Raw genomic sequence first — 16,119 nt, 5'->3', positions numbered from 1 at the left:
CTGTGCTACTGAAAACTATCTTAGTGAAAAACTAAGAGGAGACCCAGGAATTCCACGCCTAGGCGGTGACCCAAAAGAATTGAAAACGGATCCAAACAAATACTTGTACACAAATGTTCATAGCAGCGCTATGCACAGTAGCCAAAAAGTTGAAATAACTCAAATGTTCACCGACAAATGAATAGATAAAATACAAGCTGGTATAGTTATACCGTGGAATATTATTCAGCCATAATGAGAACATTATGCTGAGTGAAAAAAGCCAGACACAGAAGGCCACGTATTGTAGGATTCTAATTATATAAAATGCCCAATATAGGCAAATCTACTGAGACAGAAGAGAAATCACTGGTTGCCAGGACCTGGGGGAGGAGGAATAGGGAGTGACAACTTAATAGGTCCAAGGGTTCCTTTCAGTGTGATAAAAATGTCCTGGAAATAATGGTGACAGTCGCACGGCATTGTGAATATGCTAAATGTCACCGAATTGTGCACTTTAAAATGGCAAGTTTTGTGTATGTTTTACCACATTAAATTAATAAGTTAATAAATTAAAACCTTTAAATTCTTATAGAAAAAATATTTTTTCATTTCCCGGCTCTTCCCGGCAGAATTTTCAGAAACTAATTAAATTCACGAAGGGAAGGATGGGCGAATTGTTAAAGAAAAGCATAATATTCTAACTATTAAGGGAAAAAATTGTTCAACGATACTTAAGCACGATAAAGCAGACTTTATTCAAGGGGAGGGGGCCGTGGCCATAGGTGTAGGGACCACTGTCATGGGATTTTGCAGTAAAGGAGAGAATGGACTCAACTCCAAATATAGGATGGGCAAGCAAGAATTTGTAGCTAAGGAGCAGGGTGGGGGGCTGTGGATGGGAAATTACTCAAGAGGAAGTATCAGGGGGAAGGGAGGGACTCTGGGTAAACTTACCCAGTGTGATTCCTGCTGAAGGCAGGCGGGGTGATCAGATACCACCCCGGGGCGGGGGGGTGGGGTGGAGGGCGAGGAACTTGATCAGATATCAAAAGTAATCAGATATCAAGATATCTGGTTAAACTGACTTACGATTCTTCCTACAATTGGGCAGAGATGAACACAGAAGTCCAAATTCAGGCCTAGTTGGAAAAGAGTAGACTCCAGTCACTGAGACTCTGTCAGTATATAAAAATGCGAGGGTGAGGGTGCTTCAGGCACCAATAGCAGAAAGCACGCACCACCACCCCACCCCACCACCACCCGGGTGGGGTTTTAAAACGAGAATCCGGGTTATCTGATTCGACTCCAGGCATCACATGCAGAATTCAGCTCTGCTTGTCTGCTGTTTCTTGTTTTCCTCCACATACTGGCGTCATCCACAGGCGGATGCCAAGATGGCTGCTACTTTGGGGCCATTGCAGCCAGACCAGGACTTGGAGAAGCAGCCCACCCCATCCTGGGTGACCTTCCTTAGCAGCTTCCCCTCGAGTCTCATTGGCTGATACCGCCCATCACTCAACCAATCCCTGGCCAGAACAATGGGATCACCTGGGAGGCTTGCACCAATCAGGACATGCCCTCTGGAGCTAGGGAGACAGGAGGATGAAGGCTGCATGCAGGACAGCAGATGGAAGCCTGGACCTCTGGTATTAGCAACTCTCTTTGGATAATTGGAGGATGGTTGAATTTTATTCTCTTCTTTTTGAGTCCATACTGTCTAAATTTCTATAACTTTTAAAATAATGCAAAAGGAATCAAAATCAGGGAGACAGAGAGAGGGAGGAGATTCAGCAACTGGAAAATCCAGAATAAATAAATGGCTTCTGCGCTGCCCGGCAGTGCTTACAGAGTGGGGTTTATAATGGCAACAGAGCCATTTGCAGTCTGGTTGTTCAGACACCTGGACACCCATGGGCCACGACGCCTTCGAGGTAGTTCAAAGCTTAGATTTCTCTCTCATCCCAACCTGGAGACTCTGGAAGATGCCATCAATTCTAACAATCTGATGATGCGTGTCCAGAACACACACACACACACACACACACACACACACACACACACACACACACACACACACACACACACACACACACACACACACTGACTCGTTCTCTCCTCCTGCCGACCCTAAACCTGCTCTGTCCTCTAGAACTTTCTTTGATGATGATGGAAATGCTCTGCATAGGTGCTGTCTAATGTCGTAGCCACTAGTCACATGGGCTATTGAGCACCTGAAAGTGGCTAGTTTGACGGAATTAAGTATTTTAAGGCATTGAATTTTAATTAATTAAAAATTATATTTCAATAGCCATGTGTGGCTAGGAACTATGGTATTAGCACAACCCTGGACCCTCCATCACCCAGACTGTCTCTCAACAGAGCTCAAAATCATAATGGACCCCTCCCATTTCTCCAGGCATGCCCCCCCCCGCACTCGGACCCCACTCATCCAGGATTTTGCAGCTTCCTCAATGCACTGTGTTCATGTGTCAGCCTCCACGCCATTGCATGTGCTGTTTACGCTGTCTGGTACACCTCACCCCACCCTCCCCCGCCCCACTATCTGTCTCATTCGTACTCCTACTCCAGATCTCAGGAAGCCCTCCCTATCCTCAGGCTGGGTGGAGCATCCTCTTGGCCTCTCCCAGCCCCACCCACCCGGGCTCCTCCATCACAGCTCTAATCACTCTGGATCATCAATGTCTGGGAATGGGTCTGTCCCCCATAACACCACACACACACACACACACACACACACACACAGAGGGAGAGAGAGAGAGAAATGTGAGCCCCACTGTGAACTGAGGGCAGGGCAGGTGCTGTTTTAGTCATCTGTGTCGCCAGCATCATTCAGGATGGGACTGGGCATAAGGAGTATGTATTGGAATGAATGAATGAATGAATGAATGGAAGGATGCTTTTGAAAAACTGTGCTAAGAGCTTTAGAGTGAGCCAGGCATGAGTGAAATTAATCTCCCCCTGCTAGTAGGCTTGCCCCTCTGCTGAGCCAGTTTCCTCGCCTCTCAAATGGGGACGGTTAGGCATCTGGATGTTGGTTGAGGTTGTATGTGTTGAGCCAGCCTGAAGGTGCCTAGGAGAGTTGGGGAGCCTTGCTCAACCAGAGGCCACTGTGACTGTTGTTATAATTACTGCTGTTGCCACTGACGGTCACACTGAGTTGGAAGAAGAGGTTGAATGGAGTCAAGGGAGGAGTGCTGGGAAGCCCCAGTCACCCCGGAAAACTGGTTTGACCAGTGTCTGCATATTCATCCCAGAGCGCACAGGTGGAGCCTGTGGGAAAAGGGGTGCCGGGGCTCGATCAGCCTCTGCCATGTCTGGGAGGCACTCCCAGGATCCTCATTGAGTTGGCCCGCTTCAGACAACCAGGGCCCAGCCCTCCGGCCCCCGTCGGTGCCCAACAGGTGGACCCCTGGCATCTCCACGGGACACCAAGATGGAGATTCCCATGGGGAGCCAGTGCCACTTCTCAAAGGGCCTCCTGCTCTCAGGTAAGGAGGAAACGAACACCTGGGGCCGAGGGGAGGAAGTGAGGCTTGGCCCAGGAGTGGAGGGTTCCCCTTGGAAGAAGGGAAGGTTGTCAGGGAAGATGAATTATTAGAGTAAGATGAGGGGAGGAGCAGAAGAATCACAACCCTCGCCATTTTAGCTATGGAATTTTCTAGAATGTTAGGCCCACGAAGGCAGGAATTTATTTGTATTCAGTTCCCTGCTGCATCCCCAGTGCCTAGAAATCGAGGGGATTTTAGATATATCATCTATAATTGGTATTGTAGCATAAATAATATATATGCCTATAAGTACTGGTTGGGTGAATGAATGAAAGAATGAATGAATGAATTCTGAAAGTCCAAGTGTTTAGAAGCAGCCTACACAGCATCTCAGGGTGGAAAACCTTCTGGACTAACCAGTGGAACGGCAAATCTGTGACCTCCAGCGCCTGGGTTCCCATGCCTGAACCCAGGCAGACATCACTAATCAATTCCATAACTGTTTCCAATGAGCAGCACTCAGACTCCTTAATCCCTAGATGGGGACCTATAGGTAGGAGAGCGCTGTGGTCCCTGACCAACACCTGTGACTCCCCACAGCCTTACTCCTGGCCCTCTGGGTCCCCCGCGGCTCCTGGGCGGCCCTCCGCATCCAGAAGATTCCAGAGCAACCTCAAAAGAACCAGGACCTTCTCCTGTCTGTCCAGGGCATCCCAGGCACCTTCCAAGACTTCATCTGGTACCTGGGGGAGGAGGCCTATGGCGGCACACGGCTGTTCACCTATATCCCAGAGCTAGAGCGACCCCAGAGAGATGGCAGTGCCATGAAGCAGCGTGACATCGTCGGCTTCCGCAACGGCTCCATGCTGCTGCATCACGCTCAGCCCAGCGACAGTGGCACCTATCACGTGGAGGTCACCATCAACCCTTCTTGGACCATGCGGGCCAAGACTGAGGTCCATGTGTCCGGTAAGTATCAGGTGCTGGGGGCGGAAGTGGAGAGGCCAACGCTCTGAGCAGCGACCACGTGCCAGGCCCTGTGCAAACATTACCTCCGTCAACCCATATTGCTTGAGCACCTACTGTGTGCCAGGCCCTGAAAATATCATTTACTTCTTACCTGTATTAACTAATAAAATATCTATCGAATGTCTACCTTGTGCCAGACAGAGGCCAACCCTGGTGGCTGTGCCATCTCGCTTACTTGTCATATGCATTAATGCAGGAAATATCTATTGAGCACTTAGTGTATGCCTGGTCTGGAGGAAGACACTACATCCCTCAACCTGCATATTCAGAAGTCAAGTATTTTTTGAGGCATCCGCTCTGGGCCAAGCGCTAGAGGCAGGATGATGGACGACAACAACAGCTAACGTTTCTCAGGCACTTGTTATGGGACACGTTCTGTTGTAAACACGTCCTAGAGCATAGCTTCTCAACCTGGGCACTGTTGACACTCTGAACTGGCTCATTCTTCACAGCAGGGGGCTGTCCTGTGCACTGTGGGATATTATCAGCAACCCTGGCCTTTCCCCACTAGGGGCCAGTAGTGCCCTGCCAGCCATGATAACCAAAAATATCTCCAGACATTGCCAAATGTTCCCCCTGCGTGCAAAATCACCCCGGTTGAGAAACGGTGCCCTATTTGAACTCATTCGTATCTTTAGAAAACTCCATGAAATGCTATATATCAATTATATCTCAGTGAATGCGGGGAGAGGTGAGTAATAATAACTTCTCAACCCTCCCAGGCGTTCTCGGTCACTTATCATCTATATCCCCATGGGACTCTACTCATCCTTTACTTTTGTGACTTTCGTAATGTGTTCTAATTCATCAGTTTACATATAGGTCTCACTAGGATAGTTAGTTTCTTCAAAGTGAAAGAACGCACCATCCTTTCGTTATCCAACACCTGCCACAGCGTGTGGGACATCATAGGTTCTCAGTTAATGTTTGTTGAATAACTAAATAAACAATTAAATAAATGAAAGCTTTAACGAAAAGAATTCCATCGGGCAGGTGCCATGATTGTCTCCATTTTACAGATGGGGAAACCGAGGCACAGAAATTGGTAGAACTGGGCTTTCATGCCGTGACATCAGAATGCCAGGCTCTGGGAGCTTAACTACTTCCTCCCGAAGCAGAGAAAGAAAAAAAATCTCCCTCCCTTCACGTGGCCCTGCATTCGAAGGCACCTCCTGAGTATATTGGGCAGCCAGTCATCGAATCAGCAACGGAGCTGCATTCGAATGCAGGGCCACGTGAATCAGATGAAGAGCTGCCTCTGCAGACACTGCATTGTTCACTCACTCATTCCTTCAACAAGCACTCCCTAAATACGTCCTTCTCAAGGCCTCCCATGTCCAGCCCAGTGTCTGGGCAGTGCTGGGGACACAGTGGTGACTGAGTCAGCACTGGCCCTGCCCTCCCAGGGCTCACAGCCCAGGAGGGAAGACAGATATTAACTAAATAATCGCACGCACACACACACACACACACACACACGCACACACACACACTAAATCATTATGAACAATGCAAGTACCGTAAAGGAAAAGCAAGTCCAGGGATTATGCGGTTATGAATAGGAGATTTATTTGGGGTATCAGGGAGGCTGGCCTGGGAAGGCAATCCTTCCACAGAGCCTGAATGATAACTGGCAGTACTCGGTACAGGGGAAAGATGCTTTCGGGAGATGTTCAGGCAGAGGGCTCAGCCTGTGCAAAGGGCCTGTGGCAGGAAGCTGTAGGGCTCCTGACCTGAGCTGGGGAGGCCAGCATGACTGAGGCAGGAGAGCAAGGAGGACTTCCTAAGGCAAGGCTGAGGTTGTAACGGCAGACGGTCTCCCCAGCTGGCTCATAGTGGGAAGACCTTGTGAAACCCCAGAGGTAGCCCCTAGGATGTCAATGCCAAGAGGCTTGGGTTCACAGCGGGGTGGGTCACGCCGTTGAATGAATGAAGGAGTGGGGAGCCCAGCGGGGTCTGGAGTGGACAAGAACAGTGGTCAGGGGCTCCCTCTTCCCAGAGGGGATGCCACCTCTGCTCTCTTCTCTGCTCATGGGTTCCGTTCTCTCCACATCCGGGGATTCCCACGAGGACATTTAACAGGGTTTGGCCCAGGCTTCTCTGCATGTTCTGGATCTCCTCTTCCAGAATGCAGAGATGAAAGGAGGGGGAGCCAGAGAGAGAAAGGCAGACAGAGAGACTGGGAGAGAATCTGGTCGACCCAGCCTGGCCTGCGATTTGCTTCCCCTTGAGTCAAGGGTTCACCCCTTGCCCAAATGGGTGGGATCAAGTAGGACAAACAAGATGGGGAGCTGGGGGCCTGGGGATCAGGGCTGGGAAGGGGAGCAAGGACTCGACACCTGCCATTTCTAGTGATTATCATAAAATATATTTGTCCTCATTTTGCTCACCATTAAACCCTCGGTGCCTATAGCAGTGCTTAGCACACACGAGGCGTGCAGTAAATATTTGCAGCGCTAACTCCTATTTAGGGAGCACTGACTCCTTGCCAGGCACCTCCAGGCCCGGGGCTTTGCAAACCTCACGTCGTTCCATTCCTGGGACAATCCCCATTTTGCAGAGGGACAAACAGGCCCAGAGAGAGCCCAAGACCACGCCACTGGTTGACAGGGAGCTGAGGCTCCGGCTGGGTGTTATGTCCCAGGCCCCTCTGCCACCTGGCTTTTTCTCAGCCCTTGCTGCTTCCAGAGGGGGCTCTAGGGAAGCACCAAGGGGGCCCCTTGGAGAGCAGCAAATCGGGGGGCGGGAATTACCCTGGCTTCTGGCAGGCTGAGCACAAAAGTGTTCAGCTCAACAGAAAAGGAATAGCAAAGGAAAAGGTGGAGGCTGGATTGATAGGAATTCGAGATGGGGTCGGGAGGGTCCTCGTGTCAGGACGGGTCTCCTCGGCAGCCAGGGCATTGATATTTGAGGGCAGCTGTGGCCCTTAATCCAGCCCCTGCACAGTGGGAGACAGAAAGGGCAGGGAGCACTTCCTGTGTGCCGGATAACTCTCATGCTTTATCTCTCCTAATCATGAGGGGACTTGGCAGCGACGGAAGTCACCTCAGCTGGTGTTTGCAGGAAGGAGTTTAATTAGAGCATCACGTGCTCACGGAACCTCCAGGAGGCTGGGAATTCAGCACAGGGTATAAATCACTCAGCAGAGCTGTTCCTCTCTGAGCAAGCATTGCCCACACTGTCAGCACTAGGCACACAGCTCCTGCCTGTCAGCCCTGGAAAGCTGCATTCATTCATTCGTTACGCATTCAGCAAACATCTCTTGAGGACCTGCTGTGGGCCAGGCACTGAGTTTACAGAAGGAACAGACCAGAGATTTCTGCCCATGTGGCGTTTGTATGTTGGTGGGCATGTCAGCCACATTCACATCATCAAAGGCCTAGCCTGGTGCCTACATCTCTGGCCTGCAGTGCCTAGTCTCACGTGGGTACATCTGATCGGGGAGGCTGGGTCATGTGTCGGTGCCCAGGTAAGGAGGAAACGAACGCCCAGGGCCGCGGGGAGGAAGTGGGACTTGGCCCAGGAGTGGAAAGTTCCCCTCGGAAGAAGGGAAGGTCGTCAGGGGAGATGAAATTATTAGAGTAAGATGAGGGGGAAAAGCAGCAGAATCACAACCCTCACCATTTTATCTATGGAATTTTCTAGAATGTTAGGCCCACGAGGACAGGCATTTATTTGTATTCAGCTCCCTGCTGCATGCCCAGTGCCTAGAAATCTAGAGAATTTTAGACATATCATATATAATTAGTATTGTAGCATAAGTAATATATATGCCTATAAGTATTGGTTGAGTGAGTGAATGAATGAATGAATGAATGAATTCAGAAAAGGAGGCTAAGAAAGCGAGTCCCTGACAGGACTCTCAAAGTGGAGGGTTCACAGGCAGCCCGAAAACACAAGAAAGGCCCAGGACACACAGATATGGTAGCTGTCCCCACGTCACAGGAGAGGAAACTGAGGCTCAGAGAGAGGAAGTCAGTTGCCCACGGTCCCACACCCAGGAAGGAGCAGAAACTGGGCTCGGAAGCCCAGAGGGAAGTCACGGTCATTTACAGCGGGTTTCTGCTGTCCCGTAAACCTAGTCGTGGGGAGTTGGGGCCTTTGAGCAGCCCTCCACGGGCTCCCCAAGGCCTTCTGGGTCCTCTGAGGCCCACGGCAGTTAATTGCAGAGCCCGACTCCCCTTTATCGACCATGCGCAGAGTACTTCCCACACACTTATCCTCTGCATCCTCCCAGCCATGGCTTGATGCTCCCCCTTCCTTATTCAGATGGAGAAACTGAGGCACAGAGAGTTTAAGCAACTTGTCCAGGCCACTCAGATAAGGAGCAGCACTTAAACCCAAGCTGGGTGGCACCAGAGCCCACACTCTTAACTATGACTTTACAGTCGTCCCCCGCTTATCCACGGCTTCGCTCTCTGCGGTTTTGGTTACCCGCGGTCAACCTGCGGTCTGAAAATACTAAATGGAAAATTCCAAAAGTGAACGATTCGTAAGCTTTGAGTTATGCGCCGTTCTGAGTGGCGTGAGGGAATCTCGCACCCTCCAGCTCCGTCCCATCCAGACGTGGATCACCCCTTTGTCCAGCGACTCTGGGCTGTAGATGCTCCCCGTCCGTTCGTCACTCAGTAGCCGTCTCGATCATCCGATCGACTGTCGCAGTGCTTGTGTTCGAAGAACCCTTCTTTTACTTAATAATGGCCCCGAAGTGCAGGAGTGATGCTGGGGATTCGGACATGCCCCAGAGGAGCTGTGAAATGCTTCTTTCAAGTGAAAAGTGAATGCAATGCAATAAGATATTTTTAGAGACAGAGACCACATTCACCTAACTTCTATTATAGTATCTTGTAATAATGGTTCTATTTTATATTGTTATTCATTGCTTACTGTGCCTAATTTATAAATTAAACTTTATCATAGGTATGTATGTACAGGAAGAAAAAAAACAGTATATATGGGTTTTGGTATTATCTTCAGTTTCAGGCATCCACTGGGGGATCTTGGGACGTATTCCCTGTGGATAACGAGGGGACTTATAACAGCCACCATCGAAGACTGACTGTACGGTGTCCAGGATTTACTACTCACCAACAATTCGACCTTTAGTCAAATGGCCAAACCTCTCAGAGCCTCCAATCCACGTCCACAAAATGGGGGCCACCACAAAACCTCCTGCCACAGGATCGTGATACAGACCGGCTCCACAAATCCACAAGCTGCTACTGCTTTCGAAGCTGCGGAAATCAACAAAGACCAACCAAATGAGACAAGCAAAGGTTATTTATCCAGCGCTTGCTATATCCGGCAAAGGAGTCAGCTGCTATCATTTGCAGAGGGAGACGCAAAGGCAGGCAGAGGGCTGGGAAAGCTTCTTGGTGGAAAACAAGGAAGGCGTCAGGGATGATTGAAGACTGTCAACACAGAGAAGCCAACTAGAAGAGAGCATCCTATGTGACTGATTAGGGTGCATATTTGGCTCCCTCTGGTGGGTCCAAAGTTAGAAGCAAGGACAAAAATTAGGAGCACTGTCAGTTGTCAACTAAGTCCTGGCCATCTAGGGCTGGCTGATTGTTACAGAAGTTATTGTTTAGCTTCCTGGACTGTCACTAGAGATAGCGGGCCAGCTTCCTGCAAGTCTGGCTGGAGGCAGGCTGGCTTCCTGGGCTGTTTATGAGAGGGTTGGTTTCCCAGGTATGTTGCTGCGAGCTGTGGGTTAGAATTCTACTTGTACAGATGTTCTGGCCCTTGTCCATTTGTATAACGGTGTCCCAAAGCACTTTTCAGATGTGATTGCATCTAATCAAATATCAGCATAGAGAACTCTGGTCCATAGAAGAAGATCCAGATGATTCTTCATTCGTAGAAGTGAGTAGAGATGGTCCCAGAGACCAATGAAAAGAAAATCCAAAAAAAATGATTTTTTTTTTTTAGTCATGGAAGAAGAAACAGAACGTAAAGTGCAGTTCTAGTTATTTCTTGCTGAACAAACTCGGTGGTCTAAATAAACAACTGTGTGATTATGTTCACGATTTCTGGAATCAGGAATTTAGACGGGGCTCAGCAAGGATGGCTTGTGGACTTTGTGAAATCTGGAACCTCAGCGGAGATGACTCAAAAGGCTGAGGATGACTCCAGTCCTGGAGGTTGGAATCATCCAGAGATGTCTTCACTTATATGTCCAGAGATTCATCCTGGCTGTCCGCTGCGACTTCAGCTACTGACTGGATCGCCACGTGCTCTCTCCAGTGGGACTGCTTGGGCTTCCTCACAACGTGGCAGCTGGGGAGAGCTCACGGGGAGCGAATACCGCAAAAGATCGAGGCAGAAACTGGGCGGCTTCTTCTGACCGACCTAGCCTTGGAAACCACAGCGTCACCTACACTGCATTTTTTTTTTATTACAAGGAAGTCACGAAGGTTGCCCAGATTCAAGGGAAGGGAGTTAGACTCTTCTACTAGATAGAATAGCAAAGTTGTATCACGAAAGAGCGTATTATTGCAGTCAACTTTGGAAAATACAGAGATTCATAGGCTCCCTCTTAACTGTCTATAATAATAAGCAGATAATATAAGAACGTATAAAAATAGGACATTTAGTCATGTGAATCAGGCAGAGTTCTTGCTGCGGCAACAGAAATGGCTTCTGGCTGATTTAAATAAAAAAGGAATGGATTAAAGGATTTTGAGCAGCTGGAAGACTCTCCAGGATGGCAGGGAACCAGGCTTGAGAGGTGTTGTATATTGAATTACATCCCTTCGGAAAGGTGTGTGGAGTCTTAACCCCCGGCCCTTCAGAATGGGACCTTATTTGGAAATCGTGTCATTACAGAGATGATCAAGTTAAAATTAGGTCACTAGGATGGGCCTTAATCCAATGTGACTGATGTCTTTATATAACATGGGGAAATTTGTACACAGAAATTTGTATGTGAAACTGCCCAAGGTTTCAACATCAGAAGCAATGTTGGTGTTTGATTAACATAGTGCTTTAAAGGCAATGTTTAAATGAGCTGACAACACACGAGGTTGAAAAAGGTCTTTATTTTGGGCAGCCTTCTGCGCAGCTAAAGCTCAGGGTTCCCTTTTCAAGGAAGGAGGCATGGATAAAGCCTTCGTGGTAGCAAAATGATTCCAGTGTTCACAGGCCTCACAACTCCACAACCTCCTGAACAAAGGATGTCTTTTGCCCTAACTGTGAACTACAGCCCTTCACTTCCCTCTGATTGGACCAACCTGAACCAATCACTAAGGCCAAGGGAATGCAGAGTTCTAATTGGCTAATGTCTAGTTTGTTGCCCGTCCTGATCCAATCACCGTGACAAGGGGTGGAACCGTACTGATTGGAATATGCTAATGAGAGCCTCCTCCAGAGCTGGGGGTGGGATCCTGGAGGCCTCACAATGGCCCTGTGGTGAAAGGTGCTGGAGAGACACCCATGTATTATTCACTCTACTGCCATTAATCAACTGGTTGCATAGTTAAGTAAGCTCTAAAGGAAAAGTATATCAGGAGTCTCCTTGGCCTGAGGTTGTCAGCGAGGGCTTCCAGAGGAACGGAGAACAGAACAGAGAGCAGGAGTTGTAGCATATGGGGAAGAGCATGCCAGTCAGCGGGAACGGCAAGGGCAAAGGCTGGGCAGCCAAAAGAGTGAGGAAGGGAGTCCTGGGTGACGAGCTTGGGCGGATGGATGGGGCAGCAGGGGCCAGAGCAAGCAGATCCTGGGGCAGGGGGCTCTGGATGTTGTAAGAAGACTGAGCAATTGTGGGGGTGGGGGGAGGATAGGGACTGAGAGTCTCCCTGAGTCAGCCAACATGACCTCGACCTTGCCCCACCTCCTGAGTCACTCACAAAAGCCACTGGATTTCCTCTTGCTGTTGTAGAGGTTCAGTAAGGTAGAAGGTGCAAAAGTTGCTAGAACAGGGTCCAGGAGAAGAACGGCCTTCTATCCTCTGCCCAATGCAACCCCCTGGGCCTTGGTTTGCACATCTGCAAAATGTGACTAACTTAGCCACCTCCATGGGCCGTGGGGACAACTATACCCGAATACCAGGCAAGCCTGGACACAGGCTATCCCCTTCCTCTCAGTGACAAGATTAAATTTTATAGTAGGTTTGGGGCACTTTGAACAGACAAACTTTTAGAAAGATGGATAAAATAGGTGGATATTTATTAATTTGATTACACAAATATATATAAAGTGACACTCTAGACTGTTTGGAAATAAAAGTCTTGCTCAGAGCCTGAAATAGTTCATTTTCATACTTCGAGGCCTCTCAGGACCCAGGTATCACTTTCAGAAGCCACGCAGAGTGGCCAGGAGGAGTTCAGGTGGCCTGGATGTGATCCCAATACTGCATTGATCATGAGCTCTTGGGCAGGTAGGTTCACCTCTCTGTAACTCAGTTTCCTCATCTGTAAAATGGCAGGGAATTTACCTTTGTTGGATAATTGAGAGAACAGTGTGTGTGTGTGTGTGTGTGTGTGTGTGTGTGTGAACTCTTTCGATCTTCATAACAACCCTACAAAGTTGATATTCTTATTATCCCCATATCACAGATGGGAAAACTGAGGCACAGAGAGGTTGATTAATCTGCCCAAGGTCACACGGCCAGTAGGCAGCAAGGACTTAAACCCAGTTCTGCCCTTGAACTCTATGAACATAGCTGGGACATAACAGGTGTCCGATTTGAGATTAAAGGCCGGAGGTCCTCATGCTGGGGGCTACGAGTCAGGCAGGCTTCGTCCGAAATCTGCCATGTCGAGTTTGCGAACACTGTGAGTCGAGTCCCCTATGACCCCCCTGAGTCAAAACAGCCCAGAACCTCATCCTTTCACTAGAAGGATGGATGTGTCATCAACTGAGGTGAAAAAAAGCAGAGGGGTGAGGTAGGTTTCGGGGAGCACTTGGGAGGTAGGTTTTGGATGTGCTGAAGATGGTGAGAAATCTAGAGAAGCAGAGATCTTGAGGCAGGAGAGCCGAGGGGTTATCTGGGACACACTGGGTTTTATGTGCAGTGGAATCGACCAGACGGTTGAATGGTTGGATACTCGGATCTAAAAAGAAAGAGAAAGCTCTGGGCTGGCACACGGGTGTTTTGTAGACAGTCACTGGTGCGATGGGGGGCGGGGCTCCTGAGACATCACACGGTCTTCTCTCTCATAACCCTCAGAAAAGCAAACGGAGCTGCCCATTACGCAACTGCCCGTGACCACTGGGATCGCGGCCGCCATCATCATTGGATCTCTTGCCGCCGGGTCTCTCTTCATTGGCAGCATTGCCTATCTCCTGGTGACAAGAGGCTGGAGACGCCGGAGCCACAGGTACAAGGGCCCCAGGCCTCTCTCTGTTTTCATTTTGTCTCCTCCCTCTCTCTCCTCGATCAAACCCACGAGTCACGTCATCCGATACGTACACAACCTTGTTAAATCTCGGAACTCCTGAGATGAAAAAGAATCTTTCTGTCCGTATTAGATAGAATTTTGCATGGCAAGGGACAGAAACCCGACCCTTGAACTGGCTTACAAAGAATTAGAAAGTTTTTTTGTCCTGCGTGAGCTTCAGGTATGGCTGGATCCAGGGATGCAATTTTTGTCAAGAAACTCCATACACCTCTCAACTCCGCTTTTCTCTATGGTGGCTTCACTCTCAGGGAAGGTTCTCCCCTTGTGGGGTGACAAGATAGCTCCCAGTGGCTCCAGGCTTATATCCCACCAGCTCAGCCACCACAGAAGAAAGACTGAAGCTTGTTCTTGAGAGTTCCAACAAAACCCCTGGGCTGTCTTAAGTTGCATGTCCTTGCACGGACCAGTCACTGTGGCCAGGTGCTGGAATGCTCTAATTGGCCCAACGTGGGCTGTTCGTGCAGCCCTGGGGCTCAAAATAGACCCAGATCCACACGACCAGTGAAGCGGGAGGGATGGTGGGCAGGCAAAGCCATCGATTGGTGCCTGCTTCTGCATGGCAGGATGGTGGGGATCAAGCGAGAGGTTGGTTCCTGTTTCCCCAGAGACAGTCTGTTAGTGAAAAATTGCTTCCACATGAGATCAGCCTTTTCAGAACTTTTTGACCTTGTTTCTGAGCTGGTTGCAGATAAGATTTCTAATTTTTCTGCCTCTCCATAATCCCCAGAAAATAAAAGCAACCATCTTCTCTCCTTCTTCAACACTTCCTTGTGTGTTGTAATTTCTTGACCTTCATCATCCTACTTGTCTTCTCCTGATAGGTTCTGATTTAGGTGTGGCAAACAGCTATTAAAAACTAATGTAAATGGAGCCACTTTAATGAGGCCGGAAGCTGCCAAACCAGAGGAACTGCTTTGTACCGCTTATGCCTCTCGGACCTTGGGAATGTTAAAACAGGGCGAGATAACCTTTGGATGGGGGCTAAAACAACAATGCGCCCCAAAGCACTGTTTGCAAAGATAACAAGAAAGCAGATCTTATGACTGCTGGACTGATGACTATTGGACTGAACATTTACAACATTCTTTAGCAGTAACCTCACCATGCTGGCTTCTCTGCACCAGTAGCAAGGCCTTCCTTCTATGGACGTCGCTGTTCCTCTCCCCTTTCTCATAAAAATCTCTTGCTTTCAGCTCCTGATTGGAAAGCTACTTGAGTTTCTGCCTGAATCGGTTTCCTGATAGCTATTCCTTTTGATCTCAAATAAATGCCTCTCAGTGTAGCCTTTTATTTTTCAAGTTAACACAGCCTTCACCTCCCAGCCCGATCAGTAAATCAGGCACATGTTTGTTGAGGGCCTACTAAGTGCCAGGCACTGTGCTATGTACTAGAGAGCTCGGTAGAGAAGGAGTTGGCGGCTATTTCTAGGTTCAGTGGGAAAGGATGCTGTGATTGATTAATAATGTCTGCCACAGCTGTATCAAAGGCAGTTAAGGCACAAAAGCCATCCCGGCTAGAGTCCTCAGGCAGAATAAAAGAAAATGAGGGGCGGATTTGGCCCTCAGGCCATAGTTTGCTGTCCTCTCTAAAAAAAAAAAAAACTAAGGCTTAGAGACACGAAGTCATTTGCCAAATGGCGTAGGACTGGCCTACGAGTATCAGTAGGAATCCGGGCCTGAGTGACTTGTAAGCTCCAGAACCAGAACTAGACTCCGTGAGTCCTCAGCCTCTGACCAGCATTTTCTCCACTACGGCCAGCGACTCTCTGCCCGGAACTCCCTTCTCGTGATTTCTGGACAGCTAGTCCCCTTGGCTGTTTCAGGCCTTTGCCCAAACGTCACCGCCTCGGTGAGGCTCCCTGGACCATCATGTCTGAAACCGTACACACACCCCTTCTACTCTCTGCCGCTTTCCGTTTTCATTTCCTTTCATGATGCTTTTTATACCCTGACATTCCGCGGTCAACCGTTTGTTCAAATTCTCTCTCTCTCTTTCTCCCCCTCCGTTCCTCCCTCCCTCTCTCTCTCTCCCCCACCCCTGCCCCTAGTGTCTGATCCAGGAGGCCAGGGGTCTTTGTCAGTCTGGCTCCCATTTATGTCCCCAGTGCCTTACACAGTCGGTGTTCCGTAAATGTTAATTTAGTGACCTATTGAATTTTCCGTAGTGACGTCCTCAAGTGTTCCTTTTAAATAAGAGTA

The 16,119-nt window shown here is 49.0% G+C and overlaps 1 protein-coding gene and 1 long non-coding RNA gene across 2 annotated transcripts in view; both read left to right on the top strand.

The window, feature by feature from the left end:
- The window catches only part of LOC105297355, a 2,791-nt gene extending 2,220 nt beyond the window's left edge, over nt 1-571 (top strand). Inside the window, exon 3 of the long non-coding RNA XR_896351.2 lies at nt 399-571. This is a non-coding gene — a long non-coding RNA (uncharacterized LOC105297355). The remainder of the gene's footprint in view (nt 1-398) is intronic.
- A 2,865-nt stretch (nt 572-3,436) lies between these two features.
- Nucleotides 3,437-16,119, top strand: part of CEACAM19 (carcinoembryonic antigen related cell adhesion molecule 19) — a 15,942-nt gene continuing 3,259 nt past the window's right edge. The window contains exons 1-3 of the mRNA XM_023535250.1: nt 3,437-3,491; nt 4,092-4,460; nt 13,690-13,959. Of these exons, the coding sequence (XP_023391018.1) occupies nt 3,437-3,491; nt 4,092-4,460; nt 13,690-13,959 (694 nt within the window). The remainder of the gene's footprint in view (nt 3,492-4,091; nt 4,461-13,689; nt 13,960-16,119) is intronic.

Source organism: Pteropus vampyrus, unplaced genomic scaffold (assembly GCF_000151845.1).
Source record: "Pteropus vampyrus isolate Shadow unplaced genomic scaffold, Pvam_2.0 Scaffold138, whole genome shotgun sequence".
NCBI classification, from domain to species: domain Eukaryota; kingdom Metazoa; phylum Chordata; class Mammalia; order Chiroptera; family Pteropodidae; genus Pteropus; species Pteropus vampyrus.
The sequence above is the reverse complement of the archived record's forward strand: the minus strand, read 5'-3'. Positions and strand labels throughout refer to the sequence as shown.